Source organism: Diachasmimorpha longicaudata, chromosome 8, assembly GCF_034640455.1.
Source record: "Diachasmimorpha longicaudata isolate KC_UGA_2023 chromosome 8, iyDiaLong2, whole genome shotgun sequence".
Taxonomy (NCBI): Eukaryota; Metazoa; Arthropoda; class Insecta; order Hymenoptera; family Braconidae; genus Diachasmimorpha; species Diachasmimorpha longicaudata.
In genome coordinates, this window is record NC_087232.1 from 4,436,071 (window position 1) to 4,462,493 (window position 26,423).

The 26,423-nt window shown below is 41.7% G+C and overlaps 1 protein-coding gene across 2 annotated transcripts in view; it reads right to left on the reverse strand.

The window, feature by feature from the left end:
• The window catches only part of Msp300 (Muscle-specific protein 300 kDa), a 56,773-nt gene that overhangs the window by 13,533 nt on the left and 16,817 nt on the right, over positions 1-26,423 (reverse strand). Inside the window, exons 13-25 of one of the 2 annotated variants that reach the window (XM_064126110.1) lie at positions 19,966-26,315; positions 19,231-19,679; positions 18,960-19,155; positions 18,739-18,813; positions 11,411-18,043; positions 11,010-11,105; positions 7,348-10,674; positions 6,847-6,998; positions 2,886-3,696; positions 2,653-2,811; positions 2,033-2,395; positions 1,851-1,961; positions 51-429 (exon numbers count right to left, since the gene is read on the reverse strand). In XM_064126110.1, coding sequence (XP_063982180.1) covers positions 319-429; positions 1,851-1,961; positions 2,033-2,395; positions 2,653-2,811; positions 2,886-3,696; positions 6,847-6,998; positions 7,348-10,674; positions 11,010-11,105; positions 11,411-18,043; positions 18,739-18,813; positions 18,960-19,155; positions 19,231-19,679; positions 19,966-26,315 — 18,833 coding nt within the window. In that variant the 3' untranslated portion in view covers positions 51-318. Of the gene's footprint in view, positions 1-50; positions 430-1,850; positions 1,962-2,032; positions 2,396-2,652; positions 2,812-2,885; positions 3,697-6,846; positions 6,999-7,347; positions 10,675-11,009; positions 11,106-11,410; positions 18,044-18,738; positions 18,814-18,959; positions 19,156-19,230; positions 19,680-19,965; positions 26,316-26,423 lie in introns of those variants that run through there. The other variant, XM_064126108.1, reaches the window with a different exon arrangement.

Here is a 26,423-nt window from a genome sequence, read left to right on the forward strand (position 1 = left end):
CTTAAGCATTTTGAGAAAGGGGGGTAAGGATTTCTTCTAAAACGCTGACGTCGTTTCGCAATGTTTCATCAAAGGCACTTTATTTATTTGATAATCGTCATATTCGACATAGCGCTGATTATTCGGTAATAAGAAATATCTATAGAAAAATTATTAGATACTAGGAAGTCAGATTGACGTATCACGACGCATTAAGTGGAAATAATATTGGCAAGAATGTTAAGAATTATGAATCATTAATTTTAGCGACGGGAGATGAGTCTCAACGTGAGTTCTCGAGTCTCCAAAAAAACAAAAGTAAATTAATTATTCCAAGTATTATGGTTCCAACGGCTCAATATCGGGTGTTCCACGTTGTATCAGTAATTTCGAGCGTTCTGTGCGTGAGTGAATTTTACTTTGAAGCGATCTTATCCTCTCACGATAAGTCTAGTCCGTCGAATGAAAACGTGTTGGAGAACGATTTTTCATTGCAGAGAGAAAGAGAAAAATGGAAGAGGCAGAGAAAGAACAGGAGTGATAGAGAAGAGGCAATTCGATGTTTCGTTTTGGATGTTTTGTTGATGATGATGGTTATGATGAAGGAATAACCATGACGATTGGAAGGAAGGGAAAAGAAAAGGCAGCAAACAAAATTCATAAATGAAATGCCCAACGAAACAAAATGTAGAGTAATAAAACATATCTTCAAATAATTTGATTAAAATATAATTGTCCAGGAGAGGTTACTTGATTGTGCCGTCTGTTGCCTTTCACTGAATTTTAATATTTAATTTCATCAAAGATTTGTTTCTTTGACCGGAAGACGAGGACGATGACAGTGAGAAGTAAGATTTTCTATTTTACATCTGTACATTATTGTGACTCGTGTAAATAATTTTTTGTAACACATTGTGATCATTACTCACTGTTCCATTTTTATCGACATAAACTGAATAACGACAGTAAAAAATATGAAATAAAACTCGTATAAATATGAAAAAAAACGTTAACACAAACAAGCAAAATCAAGTACTCTCGTGAGATAACAGAAATACCAAACAAACTTAATGACTAATGTGAAAATAATTGTAAAACCTTCACAATGAGATACCAACCAATACCCTTATGCTTGAGATGATGTGTTATGAATCAGTTGAATTGTCATGAAGCACGTCAGCAATGTATTATTAATGATTGTTAATTAGTTAATGGTTAACAATGTTAAATGTTGATAATGTTTGTCTAGTTTAATCTAACAGGTACGTGTTGATGTGCATGCAGTGTGAACAAATATGGCCTCGTGTATAGACATAAAAGCCAGTGATTGTGAGTAAGTGATAGGGAAGTTGTGGAAGGGCCTGGAAGAATACTTCATTCCTTTTTCGATAATTCAATGAAAAAATAACAGGTTGTTATTGAGGTAAAATAAAATATTCTTCTTGAGCAACGAAAAAGGGAATATTACTGGGTTCATAGATTAATTAATATGAATTCCCATCCTGGAAACACCTTGATGAACAAGCTGAAAGTCATTTTCCACCTCATTCTCTCCGCAAAAAGCATCAAAATGTTTCCAACAGTCTAACGAAGAAGTGAATTAAGTCAGTAACAAAATTAGTATCATTTCTACTGTTACGCTCTAATGAACTTTGTCATTAATAATAAAAAAAAAACGTTATTAAGACGTGAGTTTAGTTTCACCGCGTAATCGTGAAGAGGGGCGATGGGAGGAGTTCATCTCCCGTCGATATTAAGTACTGGGGTCACTTGATTGGTATCAAATATTATAAAAACTGCGTCAGCGTATAAATAAGGTGCAGGTGATGATTAAGAGGATAAACACAATATAATCGTAATGATAAACCTACCTGTTGTTCTTGCATTGCCGTTTCACGGTCATTTGGTAGATAAGTGGGACTGAGAGCAGCCCGCAGTTGCTGTTCAACTTGGACAATTTGATGTCTGAGTTGTTGTATTTCCTAGAAATGAATAAAACATTGTCTCATGCTGTCCAACGTTACGATAACCGAGATAATTTACGAGCGCTAACCTGTTGATACTGATCGATTTGTACCAAACAACTCTCTAACGAAGACGCCTGCTCCTTAACGATTTCATTGAGAGTATTTAATTCGCCAACAATTTCATCAGCATTCTCATTGATTTTAGTATCAGCAACGAGTCCCGACTTGAAATGTACCTCGAGTTTTTCAACCGACATTGCAATTTTTGTTTTCTGAATTGTAACATCACTCAGCATTTTCTCCCTAATCGCATGCTGATCTCTCAACGGTTTTTTCTTATTTTGTTGGGATTCTAAATTCTGTCTTGCCTTCTCTAACCAACTCTTAGCGTCCTTCAATTTCTTCTCACACTGATCCCACTCCTCGCTGGCTTCTTGGAGCAGTGCATTCTGAAAGAATTTTGTCAACAACAAATGGTTTTTCCAAGATCTATTTCTATTCAAATCAGTAGTAAAGAGATAAAATCATTCATCTCGACTCAAGTCTTAGCCGCGTAAAAGGAAGATGGTGAAATTTCCACGAGGACTTTGATTTCATTCATTAAAAAATGTTGTAAGAAAGCTTCAGGATTTTTTTTTTCAATATTCATACTGCTAAATGGTTTTACCCCTTTGCCACTGAATTGATTCTATAATATTCAACTAACCCTCTGCAATAATTGACCCTCAACCTCGACTTTGGCTTCTTCAGCCTGCGTAAGTTTCTCTGGCAAATCTCCAACGCTCGTGAACTGACCGATCAATTCCAACTCCTTGCCCATGTCACTCAGATTTTTGTTGACTTGTTTGCAACTCTTAACAGCGGTCTACAATACGGATGACAATTTTAATCGCTGTAAATTTTATTATATTCGGTAGCCCTGATTCCCTAAAAACCTACCGAGTAATCGTGCAGTCTTTGACGAGTTTGAACGAGTGATGTGAGCCTCAATGGTTCATGCAGGAATACCCTCTTCTCCTCAGTCCAAGCTCTGACAGCTTCATAGAGAGCGAGGAATCTTTGCCAAGCATCGAGAGTATCACCGACTTGCTGTTTCTTCTCCTCCAGCCAGGATCTTATTTGTCCCAATTGTTCGGTAAGATTTGAAATTGTTTTACAAATCAATTCTCGCTCCTCATCGTCTCTTGTATTTTCCATGATTGTCTGTCCATTCTTCGTCAATCTCTCGAGTTTGTCAGCCATGGCTGTGAGTTCGGATTGAATTTGTCGAAGTGATTCCCTGAGTTTCATCGGTTCAATCGATCTGTCTTGAACCTTGAGCTCAGCCTGGCGTATCCATCCTTGAAGCTCATCAACATCTGACAAATAATCACTCCTTATTGTTCTTGCTCGCTTCTGCTCCCTCTGCTTCTCCTCCATCGCTTGTACTGCGCTCTCAGCGTTAAGCTCCAGTGATGTCAATTGTTGAGCCAAATCACTCGGCACCAGCTGCTGGCTAGCTTGGTACCGCGCCTTAGTGCTACCGGAGAATCTCTTAACAGTGTCCACAAGCTCAAATAGGCTCTCTCTCAGATGGACTATAGAGTTCTCAATATCCTCTTGATCTGATCCAAACACGTAGAAAATTACAATGCGCTGATGAAGCTCCTCCAGGCGTTGTTGAAGCTGGCGGACTTCTTTCTCGTCCCGATCGAGCGATTCCAAATCACCTCGGGCTTTTTCCGATTTTGAACGGAGAGACGTGACGAGCCTGAAATTTTTTTATTATTCTCCTCGGTTCTACATATCAGTGGATTTTCGACTGACTCGTAATGTTCATGAGAATCTTCCAAATGTTCTAATAAATGTGAATGAAGGGAATGGCGATGTTGAAGATTTTTTTTTCCGTAAAAATCTTCGTTAACATTTCTTCGACAAATTCTTCCCTTTAACGTAAACATTTAATTTCTATGCGATTACATTCTTAATCAGAAGGTTTGAATCGTATGTTCAGGCGTTTCGGATTTAACATTTTCCGGGGAAATTTCACATACACGTTTTCTGTTGCGGGAGAATCCGTTTGAGCAAAAAAAATAAAAAGCAATGTCAGAACGCTCGTGACTGTATGGAATTCCATAAATTGGAATTATCAAGCAGCATTAGGTATGCTAATATTGCAAATATGAGGTAATAACGCGTTCTTGTATCCACGTTATTTTCGACTCGGGAATGAATCAAAAATAAAACTAGTCGTTGACCTAGAAAAATGTGGTAGTTTCATATTTACAACAAAACAATTGGCGCGTGATTCAATAGCTACACTAGATTCACCGATAATAATAGGAGTTATCGTTGGGGGAATGGTGAAAGGACGAAAATTGTCATTACGAATTTAGAATCAGAAATATGCAGGAGCCCTCATCACTCGCCTCGCCTTAGGTCTTGTAGAGGGCTGGCGTAACTCCTGGTGTTACTTGTGAGGAAGTGAGACGGAGTAACTGGGCTAAAAGTAGACCGGTAGAAGTATGTTGCTTTGGCGCGCACGAGTTTCAGACACGGTGAATGTTCATTTATATGGGAATATAATTTTTTTTTTTCATGCTGTGGTTCCTGGTCATTCTTGTCAGTGAAAATAAAATTTTCTCATTTATTTTGTCACTCGCTAAGCTATAGTATTGTAGGATGATAGAATCATCGTGAGCTTATGACATCACTATCAAAAATTCACCTATTCTCGGACTTGAAACATCAAAAGTGAGGGATAAAATCGTGCCAATGTCGAGTGACTGGGTTTTTCGTTTTCACAGCGCGAGTTTTACGTGACATCATCCAAGTGATAAAGACGAAGGAGAACGAGGACTCGTAAATCTGGCACGCATTGGCTTATTTACGCCCGTTGGGAATTATGAATCTATAATTACTCGTGAAATTCGCGTCTATTCGTTCAATTTTTTAAATTCCCGTTCCCATTGAGTGATTGATATCGTGATGATGGGATACCGGGTTAATCACGGCGATTCTGCGCAGAAGTAACGCGGGAATTTCGTCTGATCCGGCACCGACTACTTCTCCTCTTCATTCAAATCCACTGGTACTTCTTTCACTTTTATTAGACTCTCGACACAATCAATTACCTATGAAATTTGCTCGGAAATATTCGCGAATCTCCTTCTTTATATGAGAAAAGCTCAACAAGTTTTACGGCGTTGGAGAATTCTACTATTTTTTTTTGTAGATTATATTGCGGTAAAACAGTATGGCGCGGCACTAACAAGCCGAACAGCAGGGGTTCGTAGTTCGAAACGTATTGAGATGCTGATGACAATTTTGGCTGTCTCGGTCCCCCTTCCCCGGGCTTATACCTACAAATCACTTGCCCCTGTGCCAAGAGCAAGCATCAGTTCACTACGCATGCGGCGAATAGATTCGGGGAGGCCGGCTTCCACGCACCTTAAAACATTAGGCGGTGATTTTTCGAACTCCTCCGTGATACCGCTGATGCAGACACCCAGTGGGTTAATAATAGGCTTTTCCAACGGAGACAAAAGTACTATTTATTGACATCCATGTTTTTTTTTTTGAATTACTCTAAGGTCGAGTCAGTGTGAAATGCCAATGACTTTGTGCTTCTCATTTTTTTAGAAGAGTTTATGAACGTTAACATATTCATGTAAATGGAGGCAGTGAAAAATTCTTGAAAAATTAGGTACCTCTTCCGTAATCTGCCAGTCACATCAATGTTCGGTAAAAATTAAGGAGCAGTTACGCACTTTGTCAGTGAAGTTTCAGGAAAAAGTCCAGAACGGTCTCGAAAAAGTATCGAACGTTCAGTAAAAAAATGCGTAACTGTTCCGTCATTTTTACTGAATATTCCTTTGACTGGCGGATTACGGAACAGGCACGTTATTTTTCAAGAAGGGACGAGGAAAATTACCGTGCGGGCCCAGTATAATGAGACCAGATCGTCTTTCAAAATTAAATATTTTTTCAATTTATATATTTTCTGCTGTGCGATAAAAAAAATATCTCGGAAGAATTATTTACGGAAATAATCACCTCAGAGGCTCGTCACCAAAATCCAATAACCAACTCATTGTCCACTATGTGATAAAATCCATAATATCACTGATGAAAAAAAATCCTCAAATTTAAAACTACTCAATAGTTTGAGAATAATCCTAATTTAGCAAAATATAGCTGCAGCGTACTGTTCAATAGTTTGAGATTGACTGAATTGATCATAACGAATTTGAACGAATCGTTAATTCCGCGGCCATTGGTGGAAGGTGGGGAATCAAGAGACAAATGCGAATGCCACGGTCGTCAGCCTTCGCATAAGAGCACGACCTTTCTCTCGTCTTGTGCACATTTTATGTTTACGTGAATTGCGTCATTGTACGGATTCGGTCATGACGTTTTTCACTTGTCATACTCCACCGAGAGTATACAATTTTAAGATGCCGATTTCTCAGTTCAAGATATTCATGTAAATAAACTTTAGAATTTATAATTAAGCGTTACGTACTTGTTCGGGAACTACTACAAATTTTCGCTTGCAATCATACTTAAATTTAAAGTAAATAGTAATCGTCTATTTACGGATCTATAATTCACCCTATAGATGAGCTGATGATCGTGAAGACCATTACTTTCGCAGTATAGAGATTATTATTTCTCTCTCGTTCGCTCATTAAGAAAATTCTTATAAATAGGGGATAAAGCAACGAAGCTCATGCCAGAACTAGAATTCATGCGCATGCCTAAATCTGCTCGCAGTGGACGCTTGTGCACTATTCAAATTAATGAGTAATGTCTCTGTGAACAACATTGGAATTGAGTTTTTGGTTCATTTGATTTTTTTTAATCGTTGAAAAAAAATTGTTTTCATCCACGTCGAGCAGTAATGGAATGATTGACTTACATTGCCGAAGACTTCTCGAGTTTGTCAAGACGTTCTTGAAGAGCGCGGGCTGGAGCGTCGGTGAAAGCTGCGAGATAAGCTAACACTGGTCCAGTGAGACCTTTCACTTCCTCCGTGACAGGCTCGAGCTTTTCAGCTTCAACAACCAACTCCTGTTGAGAAATAAAATTAAATCCATTATTTCGGATGCGGTGGTGTTCGATACCCGGTATCCAAACAACTGAATTTGGTTGTTGTCTGAGGGGCAGCGGTACACCTGTCCCGGTGTCAGGCGGTGTCGGTAATGGGGATGAAGGGGAATGTTTGTTTATAATGTATTGATTGATTTCAGTTTGGAATAGATACCGCAACTATTTTTTTACTAACATTGCAGCAAATTTCGGGTTCTTAACAAAATTGTCAGAATTTTTGAGCACTTTTCAAGATAAAAATTTGGAAAAACATATGGAGTTGGATTTTCTCTGCATTCATTATATATCCAATCAATAAAAGTGCACTTACATCAAGAGCTTTGATCGTATCCCTGATATGTTGCTTCGACCTGACCACAGTATCCACGAGTTTGCTTCTCTCCTCAATCGCCGTGAGTCTCGTTTCCGTGTGACTCCACCTTGCCTCAAGCTCCTCCCAATGTTTGGAAAGCGCCTCGAGGGTATCCCTACGTCCCTCCAACCCGGACACAAGCTCACGCCACTCAGCATTGCACTCTGCAAGTTGTGCTTCAATATTCCGATGGCTATTAACATCAGCTAGACTCAGCACTTCCTGTCCACGTTCATTCAATAGATCCAACTCGAATTGCTGATTCTGAATGTCATTAAGTGCATGTGTGATCTTCTGAATATTGAATTGGAGTCCAGCAAGTGTTGTCACGGGTTCGTCAGTGAATCTCGTCCTGGCGATCACTGCTTTCACACGCTCTAAGGTCTGAGTGTAATCTTTCCAGCTGTCTGCGCCCTGTTCGAGCCTGGCACGATGTGACTTGGCAGTGTTCAACGTGTTCTTGAGTAGTTGAGTGTGTTGCTGCTGTTCAAGGCTCAACTCCTCCTGTTCTGCACTAGTTAACGACGGCCAGATTTTGTCGGCCGACTGTTGAATCTGCTGAGACACCAACTCGCGAATTGATGATTCCGAACTGAAGTAAATCTTGTGCTCCTCGAGATCACTCACGATATTATCAAAATCAAGTCCATCCTTATCACTCTGCAGTCTGATTTCCGCCTCTCTCACCCAATTATGCAGTTTCTCCGTCAACACTCCATAATCCAATCGCATCTGATAATTGCTCTCCAAGTAAGCACCACGATCTTCCATTTCTCTCGGTAATGATGACAGCAATGAAACTGCCTCACTCAGCATTTCCTTCAACGATCCCGGCATGCTTTCCTCATGTTTAACCGAAGCTTTCAGTGCTCGAATTCTATCGAGATACTCGTTTACTGATTCACAGAGAATCTTGTGTTTATTGATCTCATCTTCAACACTCTCAGGAGATCTCTCCAGTAATGGTCGGGATTTCACAAGTTTTTCCTTCGTGTCCATGCCATCCAGAATATCGGAGAGTTCATTAGCCAGACGTTTGTGTTCAGCAACAGTCAGCTCATGCTGATCTCTCTGCATCTCAACAGTTCGTCTGAGGCCCTGCAGTTGTTGCTTCAACGATCCTAATTGATCAGTGATGTTGTTCCTATCACTGGCAGATCCATCAGCTGCAATCTGCTGTCCCTTGTCTGTTGCACTAGCCAACGTTGCCTCACACTCTTGGATTTTCGAAATTACATCGCCATATCTCTTGATCTTGTCTTCAATCGGCTGATCCTGCTTCTCAATATCCCTCACAATTTCCGTGTATTTAGCAATGAACGCCGTTATTTCAGCGATAAGAGCGAGGAACTGCTGACGAAGCAGTAGAAGTTGTCGCAACTTCGCTATTTGCGCTTCTAAAGCACGAATGAGATCATCCTGCTGGGCAATGACTCCATGGAGATCGCCAATATTTGTCGACTGCAAGTCTGACAATTTTTCCTTATTAGCCTTCAAATCTCCCAAGATCTTCTCATATGCAGTTAGCATGCTCTCCACGTCCTCGACCCTCGGTCCAATTGGCTTATTGAGATCCTGCAATTGCTTCTGAATGTCGGACATGAATTGAACTGCTTCTGCCACTCGGGCTGCTGCCTCCTCAGCCTCAGCAATGCTCTTCTGCAATGTCGCTGCTCTTTCATTGATGATAGCAGCTACTCGGCTGTGTGCGTCTTTCATGCTCTTCAATTGATCACTCAATTCTAACTTATCTGCATCGCTTACCGTGGGCAGTATGGATTTTCCTTGTTGCAGGATCTTTTCCACGTCTTCTCCGAACGATTTGGCCTCGTCCTTCAGACGATCGTATTTGGCCAGCTGTTCGCGGAGAACGTCGACACTCGATGTTCTTACGTCTGAGGATGTCGCAGTCTCAGCTTCTTTGATCCACCGCTGGCAGCGGTCGATCTCACTTTCGAAGGCCTTTCGTCCTTGGAGAAGGTCTACCAATGACGCTTGTTTTTCAGCTGCCTCTTGTTTCAGGGCATCGTAATCCTCGTTGAGGGCATTCATAATCGATTGAAGCTTAGCTCGATCTTCATCGTTGCAATCTCGCATCAGTGAATTTGCATGCTTCAAGACATTTTTCAAACTGTGCTCACTAAACGCTGATATCTCTGTGTCTATTCCATTGTGGTGGGCGATATCTTGCTCGACTTTGAAACTTCTCAATGGCAAATATCCACTGAGCTTCTTCAGGTCATTGTGCGTTGCACGAATCCACAGTTTTGCACGATCGAGATCAGATTCAAGTTTCTTTCGCGCGTCTGACGCAGCTGTAGCGCCAGAGATTTCTTCTCTGAGAATTGAACAGAGCTCTGCCTGTTCTCCTCGAAGTGATCTAGTGCTCGACTCCAATTCCTGCTGCTCCGCTACTTCAAGTTCATTCTGCATATTGCCAACTCGTTTTTCTAGAGTGTCGATAACGATCTGTTTGTTTTCGGCTTCTTTCAACATCGCCTTTAGCGACTGAACCCTATCGTCTGCGTGTTTGACTTCGTAGCCGAGAAGTTCACGGACTCTGGCCTGTTGCTTCTTCTGATTGATCCACTCTCTATTATCCTCAATTTCTTTTCGCGTTGCTTCAATTCCCTGGGCCGTCATGTCCAAGACTTGTGATTTCCTCTGCAACTTTTTGCCAATGTCGGCATATCTTCGCTCCACTGATTTAATTTGCTCTTCGATCTGCTGAGAATCAAGATTGCTGACTGAATCTGTCACCTGATCAGCGAAGTTCTTAACCTCTTCCAGTCTCCGTGGTGCCTGAGTCTCGAATTCTAAAGTTATGTTTTTCACTGCTGAGATCTTCTGACCGATGTTCAAACCATTTCCCTTTTCAATGACGTCGACTTTCTTAGCGAGAGAATCGAACCAATTTTGAATGTCGTGAACTTGAGATCTGTATTTTTGTATCAAGTCCTGGGCCGCTTGTTTGTCAGCGATCGCCTCCAGAAGTTCTGATTCAAGTTTGTTCAGGCCCTCCTCGATATCGTCATCTTGACCGTCTGTTCGGAGGTTCATTTCAGTTAATACACGAGATCGACGATCTGCTACGCTTGTTAAGATGTCGTTCATCGCCTGGAGTTCGGCTTGAGCTGCTTCTGCTCGCAACTTTGCTGGACGAGATTTCCATTCGGCACAAAGGGCTCGCTGTTGATTTATCCAGGAACGTAGAGCATTTTTCTGGCGGGTTTGCTCTTCCTGGTCTCCTACCGCTTTGGAAACGTTTGCCAAATGCACCTGCATCTAAATTTTGGAAGTGCATGAGGTTAAGAGGTTGTCAAACTTGACGGCAGAAGGATATCTTGAAGTTTTTGAATAATGACAAGTGACATTGAGGAATTTATGATATACCATGGGATGCCAAAGAAATGAAAAAAATTGTACGTGTGACGAGTCTAATCGACTGACGTTTTCTAAGGCTGAAGGCCTTGACTTTGAGCTTGAGTACACAATTGAGCATAATTTTCCGTTTTTTTCCTAGTATGTTTCGATCTTGCAAATTTACTATTATGTAATTTATAATGAAAGCGAAAAATTGATCGTATGATAAATTAAAATAAATAAGTAACATTGCAAACCTTATCACACATGTCATTCAGTTTCGTTAAAAAGCCTTTACTCTCCACATCACTCAAGAGTACCTTCAGTTTGTCAGCAGTACTCGGATTATCTTTCTGCATTCACAAGTGAAAAAAAAACACAAAATTAAGTAGCTCATGCAAAAGCAGAATATTAAAAATAATTATTCAATTTAGTCGTATCAGCGCAAAATAATGAAAAACATTGTCACGCGATTAATTAATTTTTTAAATTAAGAATTGGAATATCAGTAGCATATTACACATTAAAAATTTAATAATTGAGAGATACTCTCCGCAATGAGTAAAATTATTTTTAAAGTGCGTTACATAGTAAAGAAATGACCAAAGTACTTAGTGAAAATTTATACAAAAAATTATTAATATTGCCCAGTAATTACCTGATCGATGAAATCTTCGAGTCTAGTCCTCACTTCGACCTCTCGTTGCGGTATCTGCACTGGTGGAGCATCTAGAGGGCTGCCAGGTCGTGATACACAAGCAGCGGCAGCTTCGCAAGCCTCGATAGCCACTGCCAATCTTGCCTTTTCCGCTTGAAGTTTATTATGAAGTATTCGTGCACTCTCCAGACTCTGTTCTGCACTCTCAAGGGTGTCCAACGTGGCGTCCAACTGTTGGTTCATCTCCGGCTCGTAAGCGTCCAAATTTTTCATTATACTCTCCAAAGTTCTCTCGTATTCTTCAAATTTCCCGAGAGACTCACTCAAACGATTCTTAATTTGAAGAGCAGTATTCAAAAGAGAATTGTAACTGTCCTGAACGTTTTGTAATTGAGTTTGAATGGTAGATTCAATAGCGGGATTCACAGAGACGTAACGATCGATTTGTCCTTGTCCTTCATCCTTCAGTTCATCTAAATTGTGCTGATAATTCGTGATTTCTTGTAGAAGAGTATCATGCTGTTTAATCTGCAATAGTGTCTGCTCCTTACTAGTGATGAACAGGGAATTGTGGGCCATCAGTTGGAAGGACACCTGAAGTAACCATTTTTCTGTTTCCTGAAGTGCATTGTGATATGAATTGTACTCTCTGATTTCGTTTTCCACTAGACTCTTCTGTTCGTCCACAAGTTTTCGCAAATTTTCCCACCGACTAGCAAGTTTCTTCGCCTCTTCTTCTGTTCTGGTATCTTTCGCCCACGAAGACAGTTCAATAGACTCTTCCAGTAGATGATCTAAATCTGTTTTCTTCACCTTCACTTCCTCCTGAATATGGCGATAGCGTTCACAAAGGGTTTTCATTTCGCCAATTTCTCCTTTAGTATCAGGAAGTGATTGAATGGTAGTTTCTGTGTCTTGCAACCATTTGTTAAATCTTTCGTAAGCATCACCGTGATCCTCCCATCGAGTTAAAATTGACTTGACTTGAGCCTGCACAGTATTGAGATCCATACTCAGCTGCTCCCAACTGGACCTCATCGCAGCCATGTCACCTCTTAATTGTTCCTGCTGTTCAGGAAGTGCAGTGTTTATTGCCTTGGCAAATACATTTTGAAGTGTTGATAACAAATGCTGTCCCTCCGTTATTCTAGTTGCCACCAGTTTTGTTGTCTGGAGCTTATCACGAGCCCAATCTAAATCCCCTACCCCAGCACAATCTTGCACTGAGCCATGTGCTGTCTGCAACCAATCCTCCATTTCTTTCTTGGCTTTCAAGAATTCCGTATGATCGGAGAGATTTTTCTCGACTCTTGATACTAATCCTTGGGCTTCAGTCAAGAGTGCAGTGTAAATCGACTGCAGTTGAACAGTTTTTTCTCTCGCCCAGCTGCAAGCCGAAATTTCAAGAAGAGCTTCACATTTGTCATTCAATTCCTCAAGAACTGGTTTTTGACGGATCGCCTCCTCCACCAATTGTTTGCACCTTTCCAGATCTTCTGGAGTTTTATTCTCACGAGTTTGTTCATCATTTATTTTGTTCTGGAATTGGTCAAGCCAAGCTTTCATGCTGTCCGTGGCAGCATTGAATTGTGACCACATGGATATACAGTTTGATAATGTCTTCTGGGACTCCTCGCACTGGCTCTTTAAAGCTTTCCAATCGAGCTGAAGCTGTCGCACTTCTTGCCTGATAGTGTCTTGACCCTCAGGCCCTGTTGAATGAATCACCGACTCGTTGAGATCAACCACTTTCTTAATGAGGGATTCACCCTTGGGCAAGGATTGCATGATTTCGTTGATTTTCCTCTCGCGCTCAATGAGTTTCTCCTTCTCTCCATGAGTCAAGCTATACTGTTGAACGTCCACCTTCATTTTCCTGACCCAATCGGACGCCTCGTTCTGGGCCTGTTGGAACCTCTCGTGCTCCCTCACCTGATCCTCCAAAGTAGTTATTTTTTCACTGACTAATCTGCGAAGATCTTCATATTTCGATATCGTAGTGTCATAGGGTCCTCTTGCAATGCTGGTATCTTCATTCAATTTCGATTTTAATTTGTCCATTGTATCAGCCTGGACCTGCATGTCTCTCTGAACAGTTCTGTACTTTTCCAGCAATGCTCTCTTTTCACTCAAATCATTCTTGTAAGGCTCCTGAGGTCTCACCTTGACTTCAGCCTCGTCAATCCAATCCGTTATAAGTCGGTGAAGCTTGGCGAGCTCTTCAAGTGCGGTAGCACGAACCGCGAGTTTCTGTCGTGCTTCCTCAACATCAATCATGAGCTTCTCGAAGTCTGCCCGAAGATTGTCAGTGTCTTCCTGGAGTTTGGCGGCGCCATTGTGTTCAGTATTCATGATAACTTTCTCCTTCAGCTCCAGAGCATATCTCAATTTATTCTGTCCCTGCTCCAGCGTCTGGCGAATTGCCTTACAGGTGTTCAATTTGTTATTGACTTCAGTGAGAGTCGATGGGATGACTTTGCACTCACCAAGTTTCTCTCGAGTTCGGTCTATCCAGTCTTGGCATTCCTGGTAAAGTGTATTATGCTGTTGGTGCTCTTGATAATGCAATTCTAAACGTCGCATTATTTCTTTCGCGAGGGATAATAATGCATTGTACTTCGTGGTGAGTTGAGTCACTTGATTTGATATTCTGGTGTCTGCACATGTCTCCAGGAGAACCTGTGCCTTCATGTTGAGTCTGTCTAGTTCTTTCTGCCAGTCGAACAATGTCTGCAGATGAATTTGGAATTGCTCGAGGACATTCTTTTTCTCCTCCAGACTGTCTTGGAGTTTGTTGAATGGCTGAACCAATTGTTCTGTTTGTGTGAGCCACTCCAACGACTCTGAATACTGATCCTCATATTCTGTCCACTTTACAATACCAATTTCTAGCAAACTCTTGGCATTGTTCAGTGCGTCAACGTAATTGTCATATTCCTCCTGCAATATGGCCACTTCTTCCTCGATTATTTCCTTGTCCTCGGCGTCTGCTATTTGACAAGCAGCATTACCACATTCTAACGCTTTCTCTAGCTTTCTCTGCCCTTCAGGGAGGTCACTCTGGAGAATTTTGAGTTGTGTTATCTTGCTGGAAAGGGACTCTTTGTCTCCAGTAGGTTCTGAGCATTTTCCCAGTCGTTCCTTGGCGATTCTCAGCCACTGAACAAACTCATTACCACTGTCGATGAAGGCTTGATGTTGCTCCACCGTTTCCTTTTGTTTCGCGTAAAGTTCTTGGGCATGTTTGCTCAGGGTTTCATACTTTATCGAGATCTCAGTGGCAGGAGTTGCTTGCTGAAGATCTTCAGCTTTTGTTGTCACAGATTGTATCATTGGCTCAAAGGCTACTATATCCTGGACGATACTGTTTGTCTGTCTCAAGTTGGCTTTTCGTTCTCCAATTGCTAGAGAATTGAGCCCAACTAAGCCTTTCTTCGCTTTTGAAACTTTCTGTTCACAGACTTGCTGGAGTTTAGCTTCTCTGTCGTTGATCCATTGTTGTAATTGCGAATAAGACGAGCTGTAATCCGCCCACTGAAGGAGGCTAGTTTCCAGGTGAACTTTCGTGGTTGAAATCTTTTTCACTAGACGTTCCCAGTCGTTCTGGATTTCTTTCAGCTGAGCATTAATCTCCTCTCTACCATCAGATCTTGTATTCCTCGCTACTTTTTCACCACAATTGACGGTTAAATGCACGAGGTTCTGTCCCTCCTCTCGTTTCTTCAGTAAATCTTGAATCTTGTCCAGTCTCTCCTGCAATTCCTCTCGACTGCTGGTTGATGCACCCTCTGTTCCTTGTCGAATAATCTGTTTAGCGTTATCAATCCATTCTCGAGCTTTCCCGAGGTTCAAGTCATACTCCTGGTGCTGGCTTAAATTAGTCTCGACCTTGTTAAGAACATCCTTCGCCAAATTCACCAGGACCTGGTAACGAGAGTTCAAGTGCCTCAATTGATTGTTAACATAAGTATCCAAGTGAGACGATAGAAGAGATGAAGCTGTTTTGTTGAATTTGTCGATCTGCTCTTGACCCTTCAACAAATTCTCCAGAATATCCTGGACTTCGTTCACTTGTTTTGCTTTCTCTTGGATATTGGGAAGTAGCGCATTCTTCTGTGCTTTGATCAGAATGTCGTACTGTTGAAGCCAATCACTCAGACGCTCGTACTCGTCCTTGTACTCTCGCCATTGGTTGACCGTCTCCTCCAGCTGATTCTTCTGCTGTTGAATCTCCCTGAACATTGTCTCGAAGCTTTCAGCAAGTGCTCTAATTTCATTTTTGATTACTTCCTGCCCCTGGGGACTGGTGCTCGCGCAAACAACTTGGCCAGTATTTTGCAGTTGTTCCACTAAAAGTTCACCCTGGGCTTTTTTATTCAGGAGACTCTCTAAAGGTGCCACGGCATTTTCAATAGCCAGTTTATCACTCAATGTTTTCTGCTTCATTGTCGGAATCTTCTCCCTCGCACGACTTAACCAAGCGATCAGATCATCATGAGCTTCTTTGTAGGTTTTGTGATCTTTGTATTGATCTTCACGCTCGATCAGGAGAGACTTAATCTGCTCGAATAACTGATCAAATTTATTCAGGGTGTCTTGGGCCTGAGATGCTGAGGCCCCCTGTACACCACTGGCAATCATCTCAGCAACTTTGGTCTTCAAACCATCAACTTCAATATTCTCACATCTAACTTTCTCCTCCAGAGCTTTTATCCTCTCTAATTGCGCTCGTTTTTCTGACATTGTTGTCTGGAACGGAAGAACCTCATTGAGAGATGTCTGCATGTACTCCACGGTTTTAGTGAGGGATTGAATCTGCTCTAACAACCCAGTCCATTTGTTAATGGAGTCATCGAGGTTTGTCTTAGTTTCCAGCATCTTTGAAGCTAAAGAACTCCATTGCTCTTGAAGTTTCGCCACAGATTCGTTGATCGCCCTATGACCGCCTGGCGCTGTATTGGCAAGAACACTTTGTGCCAGTTCGATGATTCCCTGAATCTTGGCGAACCCATCCTCTTTGTACAATAACAGTCCCTGTATCATCTCCATTTTAGTTTCCAGATCCTTTCGGGACGAGGTACTAAGATCGGAGCAGTAAGCAAGTTTTTCACGAATTCCCTCCAGCCAACCCATGCACGCTGTTATTTGATTATCAAAGTCCTGATGATTGGCCACATACTGATGCCAACGATTATTCAACTCCTTGACTTTGTTACTGATCTGGTGATACTTAACACCGAGTTCCGAAATATTTGACGCCCGCGACGTCAAGCTTTTGTTCAATTGCTGAGCCCTCTCAGTCACAGCATCAATTTCCAATTCTTTTGCTCTGACTTCTCCTTGAAGAGCTCGTAACTTCTCCAACTGCTCCTTCTTCTCGGATAACGTTGACTTGAGATCTACAGCGTGAAGTTTAGTGTCAGTATCTTGGATCCACTTCAAACATTTCTCTTTCAATATTTCGAATTCGTTCCATTGCTGGAGTTTCGTTTCAAGCGCATCGATCGTTGATTTTATCGCTGAGACTAGACTCTGCCATTCTTGTTGAGATGAATCAATCTGTGATCGAATGTTTACTTGACCTGATTCTAGGGTGCCTGGGATTACCTTCTCGCCGAGTTTTTCAATCTGTTGAATTCTGGGCTCATCTTCTGGAAGACCTTGCATGAGATTCTTCAATCTATCTAAATTCGTATGAAGGGCGACTCTCTCCAACTCAGTGTCTCCCCAAAGATTCACTGCATTGTGAGTTGCATCCAACCACTGATGTGTTTCCATCACAGCTTTGCTGTACTGCTGATGATCGCTTACGATAGCTTCATACTTCTCCACGAATCCTTGCACTCGTTTCAGCAATTTAGCATGTCTTTGAGTCAAACCAGTGATGATTTTTTCGGTTCTTTCTGTCTTATCCGGAAGATTCTCTGCCTTATCACGAAGGGCGAAGAGATTCTCCTGATGCGTTTGGATATCGTGAAGTGAGTCACGATACACTTGCAGCTGAATTCTTTTCTCATCCAAGGTGGTTCTTAACTCAATCTCAGGCTTGATTTGCTGTTCCAATCTCGACAGCCACTTCTCGAAGCTGTCACTGCACTCATCAAAGCCCAACCATCTGGATATTTTCACCTGGATATCACGCTCCGTCGATGTTACTCCATCATGGAGAGTTTCCAGGGCCTTTTGAAGATCCAACAGCTGCTGGCGAATTATATCTCGGCCTTCCGAACCGGTTGTCGGGTATAATCGTTCTCCAGCCTCGACTGCATTATTCACCAGGAGAGTTCCAGCTGCAATACGAGCGAGAAGATTCCTCAAAGTTTCACCGTGCACTATAAGTTCCTGTTTGTCAGCTGTTGATATTTCTGATGTTGCTTGGTAGTGGGATTGTGATGCTGTGAGCCAGTCTATGCACTGTTTGTAGCGCTCGAGATATACTAGATGATCTTGAGTTGCTTGCTCGCATTTTTTAACGAGCTCCTTGGCAGTTGCTTGGATCGATTGAAATCTCGAAGTGATTTGTTGGACATTTGAGGAGAATCTCGTCTCACTACTGGATTCTATCAAGTCTGTAGAATCATCTGCCATCTTGTCGAACTCGGCTTCATTGCTGCGGAGATTGGACACCAGGGACTGAAAATGTTTATAGGAGAGTTAAATCTCCAGTGGAAAAATTATCGGGGATCTTACAAAATGTCGTAAAAGTCAAAATTTTCTCGATTTTTATGCCAAATCGTCACGCATTTTCGACATTCAGTGTTTCCCCTGCAGTGATATTTCAAAGCCATGAGAGATTGTGCTGAATTAATTTTGCCCCGCGAGCGGGTGTTAGAAGAATATGAATTTTGAATATGATGACAGGATGTTCTGGGTGATGGTTTCGCCTCCTGCACTTTGTAATTATCAAGATTCAAGTTGAAACATACGAGTGGATAATTGCATGTTTTTTTATGAATGAGTGTAGCTGTTGTTGCTAATAAATTAGCAATTTGCTTCTGAATCGAATCTCTTTGTTAAAGCTTATTCTCTTCGTATATTTTCTCAGCGCATAGGATTTTATCTACAGATATGTTGTTAGAAGTTTTCTGTTTAATTATACATTTAAACAACGCTGGTCTGACATGAATTGAAATCCCTAATTCTAGGGAATTACAGAGCTTCCATTCAGAAGCAAAAACATTTTTGTTGGCGTTAAAAATAGAAGCTATAAACACAAATGAAGAATATAATGATGATTGAAGCACGATCCAAAGCCTTCAACAGCTTTCTCGAGCGCCATCTCCCCTAAAGCAAGCATTTTTTTTTCTTTCCACAATTGTTAATCTTACTTGCTCCAAGTGATCACTGTGTGACACCAGTTCTGCCATTTCGGTTCCTCGTGATTCAGCTGTCTTTCGTAATTCCTGGTGAGATTTACAATCATTGACACAAAACGTGTTAATCACAGTTAAATTTCAGTGTCTAACAAACCGCAATGATGAATAACGTTGGATATTGGTGAAATACGAGAATTAATAGCTTTGATAAACCATCGATGACAATCACTTACCGTGTACCTTTCCAGTTGCTCTTGCTTCTCCTCGATTGTATTCTTCAGCGTGTAATTCTTGAGAATCCCTTCGGCCTCTGATAGCCAAGCTAGAAGGCGTTCCAGGGTATTTTCATACTCATTCCAAGACTGAATTCTCTCTTCGAGACGACGGACTACGTCGTTCACGGCTGTCGCAAATTTCTTGTTCTCGAATCTGAAGTAATGATACCAGCACAGGAGGTTATGCTTTATTCCCGGAAATGGATTTTTAAGGAATGTGAATATTTACCTAAGATTGGAGACATCCCTTTCCATGGATTCTTGTGATCTTGGTGGAAGAGCTGATGCATTTTGCTTAACGTGCTCTTCAAGAACAGTAAATTTGTGCTCCCCTTCACTCAGTCCATCCTGAATTTCCACAACTTTAACCAGTCTCGCCTGCAAAGCTGCTTTATTGCCTGTATAATCGGTGTAACTGCCAAGCCTATCCCACTGCTGCTTCTGATAGTCTTGATAGGCTTTTTGAAGATCGTGAAATTGTTGGAAGATTTCCAGAAGCTTCTCGAGTTTCCTTATTCCTTCGTGGGAGGTAGCTACCAATTGAGTGTATCTCTTCGACACTGAAGAAACACTTTCCATAATATCTGGTTGAGTTTGAGAGGCTTGCGAGAGGGCATTCGCCTTCTCTGAGACGGCTTCTATGATTCTTTTGTGAGCTACTATTTCTTGGTGGAGAGTCTGTAAATAAATATTCATCGACTTATTCTCCTACATGAAATATTAAGGAATTGAAATATTTTTTGTACCTGAGTAATTGATGGAAGAGAGGTGTTGGTGGAGGTAGGCCGAGGATTACTACCCAATTGCTCAGCACATAATTGTAGTTTTGAACGATTCCCGATATTGGAAAATTTTATATTAAATTTATATCTTTAAAAAGTAAAATATGTGAAACTACGAATAACCAGAGAGACCAACACCTCTTTTTTCATTAAAAAAATCGCTATAAAAATTACAAACAAACCTTGCTCTTCACCAACTTTGCTCTAATTTCGGGAAGTGTGGACCAAGCCATTGATGCATCCTGTTTCAACGACCTCTCAGTATTATCCAGCCATGCAAGAATTTGCTGCAGCGTCTCCTGATAGCTTGACCACTGCATAGTCTGTGCATCCTGCTTCTTCTGTTGCTTCACAATATCCTCATCAAGCTTGTCCCATCTCTCCCTGATGCTCCTCAACTCTTGTCTGATTAATTCACGACCCTGAGCGGAGGTGGTGGGCAAAATTCTGTCACCAGCAGCATTCAGAGAAGAAATTTTAGCTTCAGCCTGCTCTCTTTCACTCAACAGCATCTTCAGACGATTGCTCTTGGCTTCTAAATCTCCACCAATTTCTTCAGCCTTCAGAGCGATCAGATTCTGTTCTAACGGTGTCAACCAGGCGTCGACAGCCTTAAGTTTTACATCGAATGCACGATGCTCATCAACGATAGTCTGGCAGCGATCAACAACTTCTTTGCTCAAAGCCAGCAATTGTTGATATCGATTACTGATTTGAGAAATCGACGGTTTTATTCTATCAACTCCACTTGAGTTCAATAGTCCATGAGACTTGTCGACAAATTCATCAATTTCTTTCTCCCGTTTCAAGATCATTCCTCTCTTCTCCTTGAAGACCTGTAGATGATCCTCCTTATCCTTCAAGGTTGATTGCAACTGTTGATCCCTGAAGGCCGCTTCCATTGTTCTAAACCACTTAGCGTGTCCATCCATTTGATTCTCAAAGTCCTGCCACTTCTGGAGGGCAGCATTTTGTCTAGTTTCAACCGTCTCAATCTCGTTGAGATGTTGTTGCAAAGCAGCTTCGAGGGTCTCAACTTCCTTCACTATTGCTGGGTGGCCTTTAGTTGCTGTCGTTGCCACCACAACTTTAGATAGTTCCTTCAATTTTTGAAGCTGATCCAAACCCTGCGATTGAGCATTCTTCAGTACAGATAGTGTTGCTATCCTTCTGGAGATGTCTGCGCGTTCACCAGTGATATCAGTACAGTCAACCAATTTTTCCCTTTCTAAATTCAACCAGTCTTCAAAGTTCTTGCATTGAAGGTTGAATTTATTATGTTTCTCAGTGCAATCTTCCAGATTCTGTAGGAGATCTTGGGACTTAATAACGATATTATGAAATAGTTGTTTGATTGATTGAATATACACGTTCAATGATGTATCTTGAGTTTGATCCACCAGCCTCTGTGCTTTATCACAAACTGACTCCATCAGATTTTGATAGGACATGATCTCTTGATGCATGATTCGATGGTTTTGCAATTGTGCTCGTTTCTCTTCAAGTGTCGCCTTCAACTCAGTGTGCTGATGCATGGTACGCTCCACGTCCTTTAACCAAGACGTCAATTGCTCCTGAGACATTGAAAACTCGGCAAATTGAGTGAGACATTGATCCAACTTTTGATTTGCCAATTGTAAATCTTCGGTGAATCCGTCCCAAAGAGTTCGCAAGTGTCTCAACTGCTGACGAATTATCTCTCGACCATCTGGTGATGTGTGAGCATAAAGTTTCTCTCCAAGATCAATCACAGACTCAAACCTTGGATTTTCTTTTGTCCTGGTGTCTGCCAGATCTCGAATGCTTTTCTGGCGATTCTGAAGAGCAGCTAAATCCCCAACAATCTCTTTATGCTTCCCTAATTCATCTTGAACGTCGTTGATCCACTTCAAGAATTCATTGTAGCGCTCATTGAAGACACTGTGTTCCTTGACATACTGTTCGTATCTGGCAACGGCCTCTTTGGCTTGATTTCTGATAGCCTGGTAACGCGTCGATTGCCTGGAGATTCTTGTCACTAATTCCGAATCAGCCTCGATGCCTTGGCTTCGTTCAATCGCAGCATTAAAGTCTCCACCTTTAGCAGAAATCTCTTCTTCAAGGCTTCTCAAATTATCAAGATAATTCCGCTTAGTTTCTTCGGTGCTCTTCAGTGTTTGATCCTTTATCCGTGACTCCATTTGCTTAGTCCATGCTTCCAAATCCTCAATAACCTTCTCGAACTCTGTCCATTGGTTGAACAGAGCATTGAGTTTGGCTTTAGTGGCTTCAAGTTGAGCCAAGAAACTCTCCCAAGACTTTTTCTGAGCTTCATAGGCCTTCGACAGCGCTGGATGTCCAGCAAGTGACGTCTGTTCAAGAATAATATTCAATTGTTGATTGCAATCCTCAAGAATTCGTTCAGCTTCTGGTTTCTGGGACAGAATATTCTGAATTTGAATGATTTTGGCATTAGCCGACTCTCTCTCCACAGGCACATCTTCACCCAAATGCGAAAACTCATTGATAACTGAATTGATCCAATCTCGGGTTTTATCGAATGTTTGGGAATAAGCTTCGTGATTTGCAACGTGTTTCTCCGCAACGCTGATACGATCTTCAACATTCTGTGCGAGTTCCCCGTAGCCCTCGATAACACCTGCCAGCATTTCACTGGCTTCGTCGTCCGTGACTTCACCCAATCGAGTCGACAACTGTTCAAGAATGTTCTTATGAACACTTACGTCCTGAGCAATTGCTCTGTACGAATGTAAAGCGAGTTTTTTCTCCTGAAGTGTTGGCAAAAGCTCTTGTTTGTCACCCAATTTTGCTTGTGTATCAGATAACCATTGTTTCACTTGAGAGTATTTGTCCTCAAATGAAGATCTATGCATCATGTCATTCTCGATCTTTTTATAAATTCCGTTGGACCAATCTCCTAATGCATCAACTCTGCTCCGAAGATTTCTGAGCTCAGCTCGGAGAGCTTCCCTTTGATCAGGGGTGATCTTCGGGAATAATGCCTCACCAGCCTCTGAAATTCTGTTCAAAATTCCTTGTCCCTTCTCTCGATCCTCCCTGAAGGCTTTCAGTTCATTCAGACGGGCTTGGTAGAAAGTGATGGGTTTAGGGCCGCTAGTGCCATCCAAACTTTTTAGCTTTTTCTCAGCCTCCGCGATCCAGTTCTCCAAGTCTTGAACATGAGATTTGTACTGATCCCTTCCATTCTTCAATTCTTTCAATTTCTCCAAATGCTGTGCTAAAAATTTCTGAATAGCTTGGTAACGAGCAATTAAGTGGCTGACGTACTGAGTCACTCGAGATTCCGGACTAACTTTCACGATCTCATCTCCAAGGGCTGTTAAATCTTTGATCTCCTTCTCGAATGCGTTCACTGTTTTGATGTAATCACCAATTTCGTTAATTTTGTCCTCGACGTGAGGTAATTCTATTAAACCAGTACCCTCTGTCCTGATTCTATTCTCAGTTTCTTTGAGCCACGTAGAAATGTTCTCCGAGTTAGTCTCATATCGCTGCCACAATTCAATGTTCTTTTGGAGAATTCCCTTTATTTTTGAATAATCGTCTTCCAATGATTCTAGATCTCTGGAGACACTGTCACGTTCAGCAGTAAGTGCATCAATGGTCTCCGGAGTTTCGACGGTTTTTAAGAGTCCTAGGGACTTGTCCGTTTCAATTTTCCTAGCTTTGCACTCTTTTATTCCTTTTTCAACGTCAATTAAGGATGTCATCTTCACTTCAAGATTATATTTATCGCTGTTCTGTTCCGGTGCACACCACTGAACTTTCTCCTTATGGGTAGCAACCAATCGTTGAAGAGCATTGAATTTCTCATTATAGATTTTGGTTAAAAATGCCACCAATGTTGCTGCCACCTTGTCAGCGTGGCTGACGACACCTTTGCGTCGTTCCTGAATCGAATCCAGCTCTTTCGGCAAAGTTGAATGACGAATCGCTGGATAACTTTCAGATGCAGTTGCGATTTCCTGTTGCACTCGTAGAAGATCTTTGTCGCAATCTTCGAGTTCTTTCTTCAACTGCTGACACTTATTAATTCTCACCAAAATTCTGGTGTTTTCTCCAGTCAAATCATCACATTTTATAATGTCCTCTCGAATCTTCGAGATTTGATCGCTAGACTTCTTAAGATTCTTCTTTATTGATCTTTCTTTTTCAGTTAAATTTGAAGTGAAGGCAGCTAACTTGTCGGCAGATTCCTGGACCACTTTAAATTGATCGTCCAGAACTTTGTTCAGAGAATCTAACGTTGTGATGCTCGCGTTATTATTCATTCTCATTATTTGCTCAGTTTTCGTTCTTACACCTTCACGAAGGAGTTGATAAGTTGGAAGTTCCTCCCGATATCGAGTCAATCTCACCTGTCCATTCTCTGCGTCAGTCAAACGTTCATAAGCTGACGTCAAAGCTTCATTTGTATCGCTCAACCATCGAGTCAATTCGTACTTCGACTCCTCGATTTGCTTCCAAATTATGACCTGAGTTTCCAATGTCTGAGTTTTTTCTAGTATTTTCGCGTAAGTTTCTTGATATTCGATCCTCATCTGGGACAAATCATTCTCTATTACTTCAGCTCTGAAGTTTGGCATCAAGGAAGCCTCCTTGATGATTTGCTGGGCTTTCTGGTCCATCTTCTCTAAGAATTGTTTTCCTTTCTTCAGGATTTCCCCGGCTCGCTTATGCTTCTCAAGAGCGACATTCGCCTGGGTGACATCATTCGGGATTTCATGTAGGGCAGTTTGTAGATTCTTAGAGTCTTCCATGAATTTAACAAGTTTCTCCCTGGATTCCTGGTAGCTCTTCCAGTTGGCGTCCATCTCGGAATATTTTTTTCGCTGTTCCTTCAATAACTCATGTACCTTCTCCCAGTTGGCATCCACCGAAGAGACAACAACTTGAACATTGGTCATCGCTTTTTGATCCTCTTTTATGAGATTATTGCCCTCGCGATGAAGAGTATTCTTGTCCGACTCTCTCCGTTGATGATCCTCAATCAAGTCATCGATCTTCTCAACTGCTGGACTTAATTGCTCGCATGTTTTCACTGAAATTGTGATTTCCTGTAACGATGACTGAGTTGTAACAATGTCCTCCGTTAATTTCTCCTGGAGTTTTCGGAAATTGTCCCAGCGAGCTCCGAGAGTCTCCAGTTTATGCCGCTTCGTGGAGATTTCAGTTTTCAAAGCCATTGCTTTATTCTCTAATTCGTGAACGAGACTCGCAGCTGTCAAAGGTTTTCCCTGCTTGTCTCTCATTCTTATGCCCATTGTATCATCTACTAGGGGAAATTGTTCTTTCCAACCCTCAATCTTACTACAAACCTTTTGAATCTCAATCGACAATTTATCCAGATCTTCAACAGTCGGCTTTCTGTTGTCTAATTCGTATTTCGTGTGGGTGAGTTGGGCATTCGTTTCGTTGTGCCAGTTGAGAAGCTCTCCCCACTTCTCCAAGCCCTTCTTCCTCTTCTGCACATCATCCTCCAGAGCTTTGTATTTCTCGGCTAAATTCGTGTAAACCTCGTTGAGAGCTTCAGCCTCCTGAGGTGTTCCTTGTGCAGAAAGTCGTTTGACTTCTTCGTAGATTTTTGCAAAACTGGGCTGCTTCTCCCGGTGTTCCTGGAGATACCCATGAAGAGCTTGAAGATTACGGTCGACATTGTCGATATTAACATCGCTGACTTCAGTGATATTGGTACGTGACTGTGTCATCCACGTTTCGAATTCTGAAATTTTCATTTGGAATTCTTGGCGAGCGAGGAGAGCGTCTGAGACGAGATTGATCTGTTGTCTGACATTGTCGGCGAGCTTTCCCACTCGTCCCTTTGTCTCAGAGACTCGAGTTTTGAGTGCCGTGGCACCTTCGATAGACAAGCCATGGCTGATGTGATCAGACACCTGAGTGAGAGAAATCAGTTGTGCCTGTCTATCGGAAATCACTTTATTGAACTCTTTCAAACGATTAAGGTCTTGCTCTAACTTCGATGGCTCTGGGGTTTGAACATTCGGCCGAATCTCTGCAGTCTCTTCACTTCTCCTGAGCCAATTATCGAACTGTCCCATGTCCTTCTCGAAATCGGTCCAAGATAACACTAATTTGTCTAGTTTCGTGGTTGTTTGCAGCGAGACGTCGTGGACAGCATTCCAGCGAGTGTAAACTGCATCAACTTCGTCTGCAGCTACTGTTCTTCCCTCAATCTGTTGACTCACTTGAGACAGATCTTGGATCTGCGGCAAATGCTGCTGACACTGGCGCTCGAAAGCTCTTGCTGTTTGAAGCATTTCGAAGGCTTGAGGGAGAGTTGATGGTTTTGAGCCTATTGTCGCAACTTGAGTCTCAGCCTGCATAATCCAAGGTTTTACTTTCTCAATTTTCACTTCGTACTGTTTCCAAGTGGCAAGATTTTTCGTTGCGCTCTCTCGTTGATGAGTAATGCTATCGTTGAGGGCTTGCAGGGATTTCTCAAGCTCAATTATCTCAGTTTTTAGAAGCTTGGAGTCAGGGGTTGTTTGCTCTGAAAATTAAGATTTTACGAGTTGGAATTTCAATGTTACAGAGACATACTTTACTACTGACCATCATAAATTAAACTTTATATTTTTCAGATTGGTGAAATGCTTTT